The sequence below is a fragment of the Ovis canadensis genome, chromosome 7, assembly GCF_042477335.2.
Source record: "Ovis canadensis isolate MfBH-ARS-UI-01 breed Bighorn chromosome 7, ARS-UI_OviCan_v2, whole genome shotgun sequence".
Classification (NCBI taxonomy): domain Eukaryota; kingdom Metazoa; phylum Chordata; class Mammalia; order Artiodactyla; family Bovidae; genus Ovis; species Ovis canadensis.
In genome coordinates, this window is record NC_091251.1 from 70692842 (window position 1) to 70709046 (window position 16205).

General features: G+C 36.7%; 1 protein-coding gene across 6 annotated transcripts in view; it reads left to right on the plus strand.

Moving 5' to 3' along the window:
* ATP8B4 (ATPase phospholipid transporting 8B4 (putative)) overlaps nt 1-16205 on the plus strand; it is a 293676-nt gene that overhangs the window by 147310 nt on the left and 130161 nt on the right. For all 6 annotated transcript variants that reach the window (XM_069596531.1, XM_069596528.1, XM_069596532.1 and 3 more), the window contains 3 exons: nt 1587-1659; nt 9690-9760; nt 14711-14793. In XM_069596531.1, the coding sequence (XP_069452632.1) occupies nt 1587-1659; nt 9690-9760; nt 14711-14793 (227 nt within the window). The remainder of the gene's footprint in view (nt 1-1586; nt 1660-9689; nt 9761-14710; nt 14794-16205) is intronic.

Below are 16205 nucleotides of genomic sequence, written 5' to 3' on the forward strand. Positions count from 1 at the left end.
GTAGGATGTGGTCCTTCCTAGAGCTTAGAGTATGCAGGTAGGAGGAATAAGAGCTTGCAAATGAGACTTAGTGTCTTCTTGGCATCTTCTTGATGCAGAGGAACTTTCAGTAGAGACTTCAGGGAAATTCAGTAGCAGTGCAGTTTCCATAAATAAAGACATGGTCTCTGTCTTGGTTTTATTTTTTCTGAGATACTGTTCCCTGAGAAATGTCACTAATGCCTGAAAGTAGATACCCCAGGAGAAACAGGCCAACACATAATATATTCATACCTGTAAAAAGAAATAAAATGAGATTTAAAGCCTTCCTAGGTTCTCTCATAGTCATCAACCTAGATAAAGTACAGAAAAGTATGGTATTGGAAAAATGAATGAATTCTGGCTAGAGATGAAAATGCTTAAATTGAAAACTTTCCAGAACAACATGTACTTGGAGCTGTATTAAAGAGAAATTCTTTGAGTGTTTAAGCCAAATGACCCAGCAGGGTTGATAGTGTGAGGCATATTTCACAGTTGTATAAATATTTAAAACTGTTTTCCAGCCTATAAAACAAGTATATTAGGTTGTTTTTCAAAAACTTAACAATGAAATTAACCTGCCCACCTTAACTTGTTGGGAAACCTGCCCTTCTTGTCACAGCCTTCTCTCCTAGAAGAAATTGCTGGGAAGGGGGTGTGATGAAGGTTTCTAACTCAGAAAACAAAGCTGGTTTACATTTCAGAGAACTTCAGAAGGAACATCATGGATACTCATGGGTGGTGTTTCCAGATGGGCTGTCTGCCTAACTTGTTGAGAGGGGCCTGACCAACAGGACACAACAGCTTTTTGTCATAAACCGCTTTGAACTTGGTGAAGGTAGACTTGGGACTCCATTATATACATGAACCTCAAAGGAAACAGTGTAACATCTTGACCATGTTCTCACTCCTGAGCTGTTCATCCTAGCTGTTAGAATGCCACCAAGCCTGTCCTTTGGCCATAGTCCTGTGGATGATTTGTAGGTGGTCTTTCTTGTTCAGTTTTTTTTTTGTCATTGATTGCTGCTCTTGTCCTTTCCAGAATTTTTATTCTTTTCCTCTTGCATTCTAGCTGTTGCCCTGGACTACTCTCCCTTGCCTCTGTGTCCTTCATATATTGCCTCCAGTTAAACAGACTTCTGAGACAACAGCTGTGATGTTTTTATATTAACATAGAGTTTGAAAAGAATATTAATGACTAAATTTATTCCTTTCCTTCCCCCTGAGCTTTTTTGTTTTTGAATGTTCTGCAAGTAAGAGTTAATATTTGCTGTATAAAGCTGGCACCATGGAGTGGTGGGAAGAGGACACACCAAGGGTTAGGCATTTTGAGTCTAGCCCTAGAGATAACTAACTCACTGGGTCTTTGGGCAAATCACTTGACCTCTTTTGACCTCTCTCTAATTCCCATATCACTCAGGTAAACGACTTTGTTATGCAAGGCTCTTTGAACTGAGCATTCTAGGAAAAAAGTCTTACTTGCTTCTTGATGCTGTATTGTGAATACATTTTCTTGATTCTTTTCTCTATTCCTGAAAAAAAAAATTTAATTTTGTTTTTGTTCTTAGACTGCAGAATGAAAAATGGATGAACGTCAAAGTGGGAGACATCATTAAATTAGAAAATAACCAATTTGTTGCTGTGAGTATTTCGTATTGTTTAAAGAATTTATCTCAGGTTAAAATAGTATATGTACTAAACTATTTACACTTGCAGATTCAGCAAATCTGTAATAATTTAGCATAACTAAGGAGAGAATACCAAGAAGCATTATTAAAATTTTAAGATACTTGTAAAGACATATTGACTACTTACTTTCAATAACATGATAACTCAGACAAGACTGAGTGATTGTCACCTTGTTATTTTCTTTGGGGTCTTTTAAACTAATAGATAAAAAGATTTAAAATCATTTGATGTAAATAACAGCTTTTAAAATGCTCCAGAATACTTTAAAAATAGTTTATTCCTGCGTAGTTGGAATACTGTCCCCTAACAATGGAATTAATGCTGTTAATTTGCAGGATTTTAGGAGAAAAGACTAGCTAGAGAAAGAGGAAAATGAATGCTCTCTCCTGAATAATTCCAATCAGAAAATGTTGATTGAATGTTCTCACTAAATGCTATTTTTGAGGTTTTACTTTCTTTCAAATGCACTATAATTTATGTTTTCAAAATTCCTGGGTTACAGTTCCCTTAATAAAATTCAAGGGATCAGTTCAGACTAAAATATGTGACTAACTATAGATCATATTAAATGCAAGGCTAATATAAAAGCTATTCAGAACAGGATTAAAAATTCTATATAGTCTTTATGTCAAATGTATATTAGTCAGGAAAATTTTTGTGTTAATATCATTTTATTTATCAAGTTATGTTCTTCATTAAATCTGAGACATTTTCCCACAGGATAAAATAAACAGCCCCAAGATCTATTTATAAGAACAACTCAGTTGAGACTCTTAAATAGTCACTTTCAGAAGCAGTTTTCTTTCATTAAGTCATTTTCTGTGTATAGTGATTCCCGAGAGCAACCCATGCTAAGGCAACTAGTCAGTGAATAGGACATTCAAAAAAAGTTCACGGGAATTTGCTCTATGACTCAGGGAAGTCAAACAGGGGCTCTGTAACAACCTAGAGGGGTGGGATGAGGAGGGAGGTGGGGGGCAGTTTCAAGAGGGAGGGCACACATCTGTACCTATGGCTGATTCATGTTGTTTGGCAAAAACCAACACAATACTGTAAAGCAATTCTTCTTCAATTAAAAATAAATAAAGTAAAAAAAGTAGGATTAGCACACTTAGAGACGAGACAATGGAGAATCCCCTCACCCTTTCTGCTACATGGGGACACAGAAAGAAGATGGCTGTCACTGGATGAGGACATCCTCTAGTGAGTGTCTTGATCTCGGAATTCCCAGCCTCTGAAACTATCAGAGATAAATTTCTGTTCTTTAGAAGTCAAAAAAAGGAAAAAAAACTTCACACTTTAAGTAGAAAAGTGCTTATTTCTCTGACCCCATATTGTATCTGTGCTCCAACTTGCCTTCTAAAGCCTTACTATTCTATCTTGCACTTTCCTTGGTCTTTGTTTTTAGTTTAGTTGTATTTTCTGTGTTATAGTATACACGCTGCTTGTTATTGCAAACCTTTCTGTGGAATAAAGCATGGAGTCAAGTATAAGTGCAGGCATCACATGGCAGGAAACCAGTTCCACAAACACATCGTTAGCATTGGTTTAAAATGAATCCACATTTAGATGAGTTCCCATGAAGTCAGTGATCCATGTGTCTCAGCACTGTCCAGTAGAACTTTCTGCAGTGAAGAAGATGTTCTATGTGCTGTCCAAATATAGAACAGTCAGAAGCACCTTGTGGATATGGAATCCTGGTAATGTGGTTATGCAACTGAGGAACTGAAAGTTAAATTCTATTTAATTTTAATTAATTTAGATTTAAATAGCCACGTGTGACTTGTGGCTTCCTTATTGGACAGTGCAGATGTAGCCTTTTCATTGTGGTCATATGATGGGGCGGAAATCCTTAATTATTCCCAACCCTTCCCTAGGTCCTGTTGTTCTTGCTTTCACTTGGAGGGACAGCAACAAAATAACACTGACCATCTTGCACCCCCTTGCTTGCTCCCCTCTTTCCCAGGAGTGACTTCTCTGATTGTCAAGTGTGGGACAGTAACAGGTGTGCATGACCTGGCACCTCCTTCCTTCCCTTTCTCTTCAGGCTCTGTCTGTGTACAGAGAGAACACTCTGCCCTGCTTGGTCACAGCATTCATTTTATAGGAGTAAATCCCCATGGTGGGGGTTATGGGAGGGTCTGGGTAGTTTCTATCTTCCAGAGAGCTTCATCTATGGCTGGATAATCTGTCTATCTGGAGCGAAGTATTAGCAAGCCCACTCAGGCCACAGACCTAAAGCCTGGTCTGCAACTGCTTGGTCAGTAGCAGATGATATTTTTCTAATTTCCAGTCATGTCTGTCTGACTCCTACCATTATAGCTCTGTTGCTTTAGTCTTTGGATAAGTGAGGGGGTCCTCCAAATGCCAGAACATTTCAGTGCCTCTTGATTAGGTCACTTTGTTCAAAAGTTTTCCATGTGCAGCTACTCAGCACCTATGAAGCTGTTTCCAGGAACAAATAAATGTTTCTATGGGTGAACTGCTATAATCACTTAGAAGTGCTAATATACCTTCCTACTCCCTGGCATCAGCTCTTAGAGGCTATCAGAGAGCTTACATGTGGCGAGCAACAATCACAGGTCTCTAAAAGAGACTCACTTCTGAGTTACTGCACTGAGATAGAGCCTGGGAAACCAGATCATGATCATGAAAAATCATAGCTAGCCTTTATTGACTACATGCCACATATCAGATAATATTACAAGCTCTTTATACAGCTTAACTCATTTAATCCTCACATTAGCCCAATAACAGCAGGTTATGTACTATTATTGTTCCCATTTTTCAGATAAAATAGAGGTACAGTGCCATCAGATAGCTTGTAAATAGGAGGGTTAGGAGTTAAACTCCATCTGGGTTTTAACCCCACTCTTTACTACCATATGCAGCTCCTGCCTCCATTAGAAGACCTGTCCTAATTACCTTGAGCCTGGGCTTCCAGAGTCAGAGCTTCTAGGCTTGGATGCTAGAAGTGCTGCTCCCAGTTCTAATGCATAGCCTCTAACTGTCAAACTTAGAATTTCTAAGTTAAGTCACTTTAAGCAAGGAAAGGAGCTTGTCTGAGATGACCAGTTAGCTGGCCTGTTAAGAGTTACTCACCTCTGCTTTCCAGATAAGGAATCCTTACTGCCCTTTACCTTAAAAAATCTAAAACACTTCTGGACTGAATTTCCAGAGCTCCTATTTTTATTTTAGGGCCAAGAAAAAATGGAGAGCATAATTCAGTTATCACAATGAGACTGACTTGTGTTAGATGAACCAAGTAAACAGTGTGAGAAAACCACACTGCAGAGTAGTTCCCGATACTGGTAGACCCTGGTCCCTGGAAACCATGCCTACCTTCCTCCTTTAATTGACCACAGTGCTATTTTCCTGTTTTGCTCTTCTTATCTGGTGGTAGAAATAAACCTTTTCCTGGACATGAGCATATTTGAATTTCACATGAATTTAGTCGTTTAGCTTATTTGGAAAAAGCTCCCCTTCCATCCCCTGCACAAAATGGCCTTTGTGTAACAGTAAATTTTTGCTTTAGAACAAAGGCATTCTTCTGCTACAGAAACTGAAAATTTCACCTTAAGAAATGAAAGGACTAGTTTGACCTAAACTCCAGTCCTGATCACGGACAGGCTTTGTCTCTCTCTGGACCCATCATCGGGGCATCTCATCCAGTGTTTTTTCAGTATCTTTTAAAGGATATCCTTTTAGGGGGGCCATTTTGTGGTTGAATTGCCTTTTCAGTTATTTTAACTTTTATAACTTCAGAGTTACTTGTTTTACTCTAATGGCTGAAATAAATCTTCCTCTTTAAAAAAATGTGATATGTTCAACATGCATTTGAACATTTGGATCTGAACAATGGATCTGAAACTTAAATTTTAAAGAAAAATATTAACTATCGTCTTGCACATTTTCATTTTTATGACTTCATTCTGATTTTTGTCCATATCAACATATTTTTCCATAAGTTATTCATACCACATGAGCCATTTTGGATTTTTATTTTTGGATTATAAAAGAATAAAAGAAGAGATAATTTTGTAGATGATAAAAAGAATTCCATGTTTGAGAATGGCTTTAAAAAATGAAGGGATATCCAAATATGTTTCAGTTAATTCTACAAATTCATTTTTCAATTTGGTTATGAATCAAATCCCAATATTCTTTCACCACTGTAGTTTTGATTTTTGAACACTAGCAAAGCAAAATGCTGTTTGTTATTTATAGTTGTATTCCAGTCGTTCTGTAGCCAACCAGAAGAAAGAGTATGCATTTTAGGATCAGAGTTCTGAGTTCTAGTTCTAGCTTTGCCCTTTAAGCTCCATATGGTCATGGGTATGGCTTTAAAGCTCTTAGAGCCCTGGGTTCCATGATAAAGCTTCCACCATGACTTGCTACGGGCATTACGTGAGTTAATTTAGCTCATCTAGTGCTTGTCAGGCTGGAAATGACTTTCCCAGGTTTCTTATCCACACAGTAGGAACAACATTATCCCCCAATGAGACTGTTGAGAGAATAAAGTGATACAATTATGTGAATGTTTTGTTAGCCCTTAGCTGCACAGCTTTTAGATGTTATATGATTGCTTGAGGTTTAGCTTCATTGGCTCTTTAATTCAACAAACATTAATTATGCCTAATAAATCTAGGAGTCTAGTGCCATTGGCTCTTAGAACTTACAGATGTTCTGCAGATTCTTTTCAAAAGTCCTCTGGCTGGTATATTTGTTTCAGGTCTCCGTGAAGCTGCTGCTTGGGCTTTTCATTACCTTTGGAAGGTGGGTGAAGAGACACTGTGTTAAAAATAATCCCCAATTCTTAAGAGAGATAGTTGAGTCTTTCCTGGGAGGGCACGGGGAAAAGGAACGAAGAATTGACAGAAGAAAGTATTGGGTTGGCCAAAAAGTTTGTTCAAGCTTTTCCATAACGTCACTTGGAAACCTAAACTAACTTTTTGGCCAACCCAGTACAAATAAGAGTCTAAGGAAGATGGGTGTGGTTGGAATTAACTGCTGCCTGGTCCCACTGTGAGTTCCAGTAATCACACTTTCTGTTATTGTACTTCATTCCTGCTAACACCTCTGCCTGCAGGGAGCTGCCCTCCATTCCATCTGGAATCTTCCATGAAGCCCTTCCTTAGCTACCAGTCAGATATACCCCTTTCTCACTTGCATTCCTCCCATAGCACTTTGTTAATAAGATACTTAGAACCCTTATCATGTTCTGTCTTTACTAAACTATAAAATCCTTGAAGGAAAGAAGTTTTCACTCAATTTAGTACTCCTGGCAGTATAGGCCTTGAATTGCCTAGATTCACACCCTACTGCCCTCCTTTGTGGCCTCAAACAAGTACCTGAACCTCTTTGGGCCTCGCTTTACTCATCTGTAAAGTAGAGATAGCAACAAGATATACATTTAGGATTTCTTTGAGTTAAATAAAATACTGCATTAAGGCTAGGCTATATAGAATAGTGCCAGACACATAGTAAGAACTCACCAAATTTTGGCTATTGGTATTATAAACACCTCCAATTCAAACACAAGTTTCTGGATCGACTAGGAACTGGGTCCCTGAGAGATATTGAAGGGATCAGCTTAAGGAAGACTGACCTGAAACTGACAGAATGTTGGGGCTTGTGTTGCCCCACTCCCTGCTCCAAAGAGCAGAGGGCAATCCAGTACTAACAAGGCTGTTCCTGCAGCTCTCCTGCCTGTCCTTCCCAAAAGGACCGCCGAGTGTGTGTGCAAGCAGGGCGGCATGATGGCGACTTAGCTGGCCACTGCTCGTTCACATACCCTCTTCAGCTACAATGAATGAACAACACTTGAAGAGAGAAGTTAGCAAAAGGAAATACCAAACTCAGCAGTTGGGCTGGGAGATCAGAGCAAGAGTGAGGGGAGGCAGGGCAGGGATTAGGCAGTGGGGAAACAGGAGGAAGGTTCAGAGGACATAGAAAAAGTTGACAATGGAGGTGACAGGAGGAGGCAGGGAAGGTAGATGAAGGGAAGATAGAAGTCCCAGCTTCCCAAGGTATAGAGAGAGCAGTAAGAGTTAGCCCAGAACCTGTGAGGTTGACACTTTCTGCCTCTGGGAGGTTGAGTCACTGCTCAGGAGAGAATCCAGTCACCAGGTGGCAGTGGTGCCTCAGTCACATGTTCTGAGCCAACTGTGGCCAACAGTCCCTCTCCTTATTTACTAAAAATATGTGTTAAGGCAGCTGAGCTCAAAATTACGCAGTAACATTGGATAGTTCTTACTAGGCAGAATTTTGAAGAAAAGCAACCGTAGGTACAAATGGTTATCTTTCTCTAAACTTCATAACTATTTTTCAGTCACAGATGGTAGCAATTAGAGAATTCTGGCTTTTGTTTAAAGTGATCCTGTTAAAGTCAGGGAGGAGAACCATAGGCCAAAGAGTGTGAAGCTCTACTGCTGTTGTGCCGTATGCCTTTATTCATTGTAAATGTGAGAAATAAAATCAAGGTACATTTTCATAACACTTTTTCACTTTAAAAATGTTGGCTTATAACTGGCATATACTCTTCACATGTCCTCTTCAGAGTGAGTTTGCTTTGGTCATGTTGTGAGAAGTCAGAAAGTAAATAATTTCTGCCTTGACAGACGTCTGTGACTTTTTCATCCAGAGTTGAAGAGCCTTAATAGTACAAACCTGTTTATTTTGTTAGGGGTTTGTCACTGAGATGTTTTTCTGTTTTGTTATGACTTAGACAAAACTATTCCCCCATACATGCAGCTAAACCTGGCCTATTTTTGAGTTGAAAATTTAAACACTTGAGAGAATGAAATGAGTAGTTTGATTCTGAATTTAACCTCCAGGCTTTGATAATGGGATATTTCTAATATTTAAAAACCAAAGGTAAGAAAAATGGACAGTTTGGGAATGCAAGTCATACATTTAGAGGTAAAAAATTATTAGGCTAATATGTCAAAATAAATTGCTATAATTTTAGTCACTTCTTTGTAGATATTCAAATTCTTAAGAATTTCATAAAAACCTTTATTTTAAATTAATTTTGAAATTTCAAATAAACAATTTCCCAATGTAGAAAGCTACCAGAATTCTAAAACTGAATCATGCTCAGTCATTTCCAAAGCACCAAGAGAATAATTTATCTCTGTCCTAGACCAGCGCCTCGTCTCTGAATGTTTTCTGTTTTTACCGTGTTTTCTATTCTATCCAGCCTTCTCGCTTAATTTCTGCTTTTCTTCTCTTTCCCTTTTCTTATACACCACCATCTTTTTCTTTTTTTGTTTGTCTTTTTAAAAAAAATTATTTATTTTTAATTGAAGGATGGTTGCTTTATAGTATTGGTTTGATTTCTGCCATACATCAACATGAATTAGCCATAGGTACACATATGTCCCCTCCCTCTTGAACCTTCCTGTCATCCTGTTTATCTTTTCAAGTTTGTTTTTCCTTTAATCCTTTTCTCTTTTCTTGCCTCTCATTTTTTTCTATTGTTTTCAACTTTCTCCTGCTCCTTCACTTTTGTCTTTTCCCATTTCTTTGCCTGCCCTCTGCTCTTAACTGATAACTGAAGAATTAAAGTGTGTGCATATAAGTATTTCCAATTATCTTACTTATTGGAGAACATTTTATATTTTCCATGCACAATTGTCAAAGCAAGAAAATGGAATTTTATGTATTTCTATAAAAGATATAAATTTTATATAGGAATATATAAAAACTTTATACATTTCTATTAAAAAATAAAGTGATTGTTAATTTATATGCTATATCCTGCCCTTGCTTATGTTCGGATGGCCAAGAGAGTGCAAAGCAGGAACAAAGAAGGTGGTTTTGATTCAGGGCATATGTCAGAGAGGTGGAGCAAGACTTCATGTCTCACTTTTTTTCTAAGGCTCTGCTGACTCATTAGTAATGGATGGGTGATATAGTGTTGAAAGCATTCAACCAATCTTCCCCCCTCAAATATTCTTAATCATGGTTTTTCAAAATAGGCTGATCTCCTTCTCCTATCAAGTAGTGAGCCACATGGTCTCTGTTATATTGAAACTGCTGAGCTTGATGGGTAAGTTATTACAATTCAAATAATTGTTTAGATTGGTTTTCAATTTATTTAAGAGCAATAGCTTTAGAAACAAGACCTAACTTAAATCTTAAACCTTAATCTTAGATGCAATGTGTGTGTGTATGTGTGTATGCATACCATGGAATATTAATCATTAAAAAGAATGAAATAATGCCATTTGCAGCAACATGGATGGACCTCGAGATTATCATACTGAGTGAAGTAACTCAGAGAAAGACAAATGTCATATATCACTTAAATGTGGAATCTAAATTGATACAAAGGAATTTAGTTCAAAACAGATAAAGATACACTTATGATTACCAAAGGGGTAAATTAGGGATTTGAGATTAACAGGTACATACACTGTTATATATAAAACAGATAAATAGCAGGAATCTATTGCATAATACCGGGAACTATATTAAATATAATAACCTGTAATGGAAAAGAATCTGAAAAAGAATATATGTGTATATTGAATGACTTTGCTGTACACCTGAAACATTGTAAATCAACTATACCTCAATCAAAAAAATCTAAAAAACCCTTCATTTTATATTCTTGGAAGAAATAAGACTGTTAAATTGCAAAGTCCATTAAGAATTTTTTTTTTTTGATGTGGACCATTTTCAAAGTTTTTACTGAATTTGTTACAATACTTCTTCTGTTTTATGTGTTGGTGTTTTGGCTGTGAGGCACGTGGGATCTTAGCCCCTGACCAGGGATTGAATCTGCACCCCCTGCATTGGAAGGTGAAGTCTTAGCCACTGGACCATCAGGGAAATCTCGTTTAGTCCATTTGCTAGTTACTTTGCAGATCTTGTGAAAACTGTCTTTTTTCTTGAATTTATTTCAGAAACAATGAGCTAACTATATATGTGAGTAATATATAGTTTATATAGGGATTCTTCACTGAGATTCCCTGGAAGGGTCTCTTTGTTTATTTATTTTTAATTTCAAGTGCTTTTCTAAGGAAAATGAGAGGAATGGCAATCAAGATCGCTTGAAGAAAGAACTGGTGTTACTTTATAAGGCAACTTTTGGAACTGGGTCAAGTGAGGATGTAGCGAGAGAAGAGAGCAATGAAGTAGAATGCAGTTCTGTCAGAGACGCTATTTTGGAATTTAGTTATAGACCATATAGTAATTTTGTTTCAATGGCTTCAGTTAGTCTGACATAAAAACATATATTGAACACTTATATTTTAAAGCATGTGCTTGAGATAGATTCTATCATTTAATCCTGACATAGGTACTATAAGCCCTATTGTATAGGCAAGGAAACGAAAGCTTGGAGAGACTGAAGAATTTGTCCCAAACTTCTAACGAATGAAACCAGTACTCATACCTGGCAGTCTGACAAAAGAACCCGTGGTTTTAACCACTGCCTTCTAAATCATTGCTGTACTGAGGTATCCAAATAGAGATCAGCTTATGTGATCCTACCCTTGGTTTGGCAGAAGCTGAAATAGTGCTAAGAGGAAAATTTATAGCTATACGTGTATACACTTGAAAAGAGGAAAAAAGCCTCAAACCAATTATCACATCTTCCATTCATAGCCTAGAAAATAGCAAAGTAAACCAAAACAAGTAGAAGGAAGGAGCAAAGAGAAAAAAAAAAAATCAATGAATTTGAAAATAGAAAAAGAATGTAGAAAAAGAAACAAAGAGTTAGTTCTTTGAAAACATCAGTAAAATAGACAAATTTTAAGACTGGGAAAGGAAAAAAAAAAGATACAAGTTAACAATATCATGAATGAACCAGGGAGTATTATAATAGATCGTGAAGTCATCAAAAAGATATGGAGATACTATGTATAACTCTATACACATTAACAACCTAGAGTAAATGGACTACTTGATTGAAAAACAGTCAAAACTCATCCAGTATGAAATAGTTTGAGTAGTCCTGTAATTATTAAGGAAACAATTCAAATATAAAACATAAAACTATAAAACCTTTAGAAAAAACATAGTAGATAGTCTTGAAGATTTAAGGCTAGTCAAAGAGCTCTTAGATTTGATCCAAAAAGCATAATGCACAAAAGGAACATTTGACAGACTGGACTTGGTCACGTTAATTTTTTTTCTGTGCAAAAGACTGTTAAGAATATGAAAATAAAAGTTACAGACTAGGAGAAAATACTTGCAACCTATATATCTGACAAAGGACTCATATATTGAATATATGAAAAATATTAAAAACTCCACAGTAAAAATAATCCAATTAGAAAATTGGCAAATGATATTAAAGGACAGCTCACCAAAGATAACTTACAGATGGCAAATAAGTACATGAGAAGATGCTCAACAACTTAAGCCATTGGGATATTAAAACAACAATGATGTATCACTTCCCACTTATCCTATCAGAATAACCAAATAAAAACTAGTGAGAACTCCAAATGCTGGCAAGAATGTTGAGAAACCAAATCACTCACACATTGCTGATGAGAATATAAATGCTACAATCACTCTGGAAAACAGTGTGACAGTTTCTTAAAAAGCTAAACATGTAGCTCCTGTATAATCCAGCAGTTTCATTACCTGGCATTTATCCCAGAGAAATGACTTACCCTTACACAAAAATTTGTATACAAACATTTAGGGCAGCTTTATTTTTAATATCTCCAAATGGAAACAACTTATATGTCCATCATCAGGCAAGTGGTTGCACAAACTGTAGTATATCCATATTGTGGAATATTACTGAGCAATAAAGAGGAATGAACTATCTCTTGATATATGCAATAACCTGAATGAATCTTCACAGAATCATATTGAATGAAAAAAGTAAATATCAGAAGGTCACATACTGTATTATTTATGTAACATTTCTATAAAATTAGAGAAATGGATAACAGATTAGGGATTGCCAGGAGTTTAAGATGGGTTGGAGGAGGCAGAGAAGGTAGTATGTCCATAAATGGAGCCCAGAGGAATCCTTGTGTTGATTGAAGTGTTCCATATCTTGACTGTTAATGTCAGCATCCTGGTTGTGATATTGTGATACAGTTTCGTGAGATGGTACCATAGGAGAAGTTGACTAAAAGGTAAAAAGGATCTTTCTGTATTGTTTCTTATATTGAAAATCATTTTGAAATTTATCAAGATATTGACCAAAGTGACTGTACCGTTTTAGATGTCACTATTAGTATATGAGATTTTCAGTGACTCTATCCTGGTATGATCGATCTTTTTAATTTCAGATAGTTCAGATAGTAGGCATGTAGTAGTAGTATTTTTTAGATAGTAGGCATGTAGTAGTATCTCATTATGGTTTTAATTTGCATTTCCCTTGTGAGAAATGATAGTGAAATTTTCTTTAATTTATCACTGTATTTCTTCTTTATTGAAGTGTCTATTCAGATCTTTTATGCATGTGTTATTTTATATTGTCATTTGTGGGTTTTTTTACAGATTAAAAAATATTATTTGAGAAAAAAATCAGGAGTTTTGGAAAAAAAATTTTATCAGTGAGGCCTGTGTGTGATTATTCTTCCTCTTTAGTTTCCACATCTGAATATGGAAGTGAGATATTAGAATCCTGAGGAAATAAATTAACATGATGATGAACTTAGATGAGTGACAGCATATGTGGAATGGAGGAATGTGGAATAGAGGAGGCTGAGGAATGAGAGCTATCTGGTCCAGTTGGTGTGATTGTTTAAATTATTTGGAAAGTCATTTACAGGGCAAACATTTGTCCTTTAATCTCAACACCACTGTCTCACTCTTTTCCATCAAGCCCAACTCAATTTCTGCCTCAATTATGAAGTTATTTTTGACTGTCTATACTCATCTCTGCCTCCTAGAATTTGTAGATTTAGATCCATAAGATCTAAATGACTTTTGAATAAAGTTATTTCAATTATACATTCAGCTTAATGTTTTCTGCAGAAAGCTGTTTGACTAATGGGCATTCCTTGGATTCAGTTCTTATTGCCATAATATCATTGTGAAACTTAATCATGGAGAAGTTTAGATTAAATGAAGTCGTAGGTATCTGCTCAGTTCTCTAAATTCAGTTTTTCATGGTTTGGCATGCACTTCCAAAAGGTGATTTTTGCTTTTTTACCTACCACTTGTTTTCCTCAAGAGGACAGTAACCTTCAGGGCTGCACTGAGTTTCATGGGTGACTGTGGTATGTATTCAGTTGATATTTGTTGACCCACTACTACTGAACCCACTACTAAACATTTCCATAAAGACTGAACTCTGACAGATGCTCTTAAGCTATGGTAGAAGAGAATTTGGTTGAACTCAGTGAGGAAACTGACATGACAAACTCCTTAAACAGGAGACTTGAGTGATGGCCATAGACCCTTCACTGCTGGTCATCTCATGAATACCAGACTGCCATCACCAGTGTATACATGGTCTTGTTTGGAAGAAGATGACCAGCTCCTTGTGATCTACCTAGTCCCTGTCTAGTTTTATGATTCTAGATGTATGGGATTCTTGGCTTGATTCTTCAAGAAAAAGAAAGCTGTATTCCTTTTCCCATTTGAATTTCAGCTACTGTGAAATTTACTAGTAAAACTTCTGCATAGATACCAGATTCTGGAGTGATACTGACCTCCTTTAACTGGCATCTGTGTTCCCATTCCTAATGTGTTTTGTAACTCATGCATGATGTCTAAGAATGTTCAAATGCAACCATACTTGTTATTAATACATCCTCTGTTTTTCTAAATAGCCAAACAGATCACTGTTGTTACAGAGATGTGCCGTGGATGAAATGCTAACTCTTAGGAGTCTGCAAAGATGTGTCCACTTTCCCGAGATAGTGTGGGAGGTGTGAATGACATTCAGAGGGAGTTTCTTGAATCTCTTGTGTTGGATTTTGCATGTGCTAAAATTGCAGAAATGCCCCTGATTGCTTTGTGTAAGATACTGTTGGGCTGTTTCATTTAAAAGTTCATGTCATGTCAATTAATTTCACAGGGAAACAAACCTTAAAGTGCGCCACGCGCTCTCAGTTACCTCAGAACTTGGAGCAGATATTAGCAGACTTGCGAAGTTTGATGGTAAGTGTTTAAAACTGAAAAAGAAAGACCTCAAAACCAAAAGCTTTTGTAACAAAGCCATGTATCAAAATAATTATATGAAATTCAATTTATGTTTCTTTTTATTTGGTGGAAGGACATAAAATTCTCCAAGCATCAAGGCCTGTGATCTCTTCTCATGCTCCAGGGTAAAAGTGTTTACCAAGAGAATGGCTGTATCAGTTCATTGTTCCTTTCATCCTTGTTTTCTCTTCTCTAGACCTTGTTCCCTCTGGTCCCGTAATACCCTTCATTTGCCTGACCTGGGTCTCCCTGGAGCCTCATACAGACTTGCTGAGGATGAGTAACAGACCACACTCCTATTTCTAGCTCTAACTAGCCATGCATTCTCTGGCTCCATAACAAAGACCAAACCCCAGACTACAGACTTGATGAAGACAGCAACTCTGCCTCATATATTTCTGTGTCTTTCAGAGTGTCTGATATAATATCATAAAGGAGTAGGTGTTCAAGAAGAATATTATAATTTATTAATCAGTTGTCCACTATTGCCCTTTATTTTAGACCAGGGTTTTGTTATCACCATCTTCACATCATTCAACCCAGTCCCATGCTCCTCAGCATGGTCTCCCCTGCCTATTCTACTCCATCTGTGTCTTGTTCTTTCCTATCAAAGCTGTCACAGAGTAGCAAAATTCTTCTAGTCAAAGGAAAAATAATTAATGGTAGGACTTCGGGCATCCTGATAAGTGGTTGGAGAACCTTTGGGGTCTTCCTGGCACCCCTCAATGGTCTCTTGCTTTATATACCTATGTATCTGGACTTGGATATCAATATTTCCATACAGATTTGTTTTATTTATTAACCCATATTTATGAGTTTGAGGCTATCTTTCTAAATGTTTTCTTTGGAGTCTACTAAAGGAAAATATGGACAAGCATGATCCTGTGAGTTAGAGCACAGGCAGCTTTACATTTTAAAGTTTCTCAGGGCACAACTTAGAGCTCCTGTTGCTTGTGCTTTGCATTTGCTTGTAGACTCCATCTGGATACTGTTAATATTTTAATCTTTCTTAAATGAGTGCCATTGTAACAAATGTTTACAGAAAAAAAATATTCCTCCAGTTTGAGATTTAAGTCAGGGGAATAGCCAGGAAACTGAATGGCCCAAGAAATATTTTGATTAGATTAAAATAAATTACACATTCTCTACTAAGTAATTTTTTCAATGAAATTTTACTGTTATGTAAATCCAAAAAAGTAAATTGTGTTCATGAATCAAAATACTTGCTTAAAACACGTCACAGAATATTCATAGAGTCTTAAAAGTGCAACCTAAATGTAATTTACTCATTTCTTTCCTGGCAGAAGTGTACCTTTACACCTCTGTTAATCTATGAGGAGGTGAAAATTCATGACTTCTTGCTTACTTTA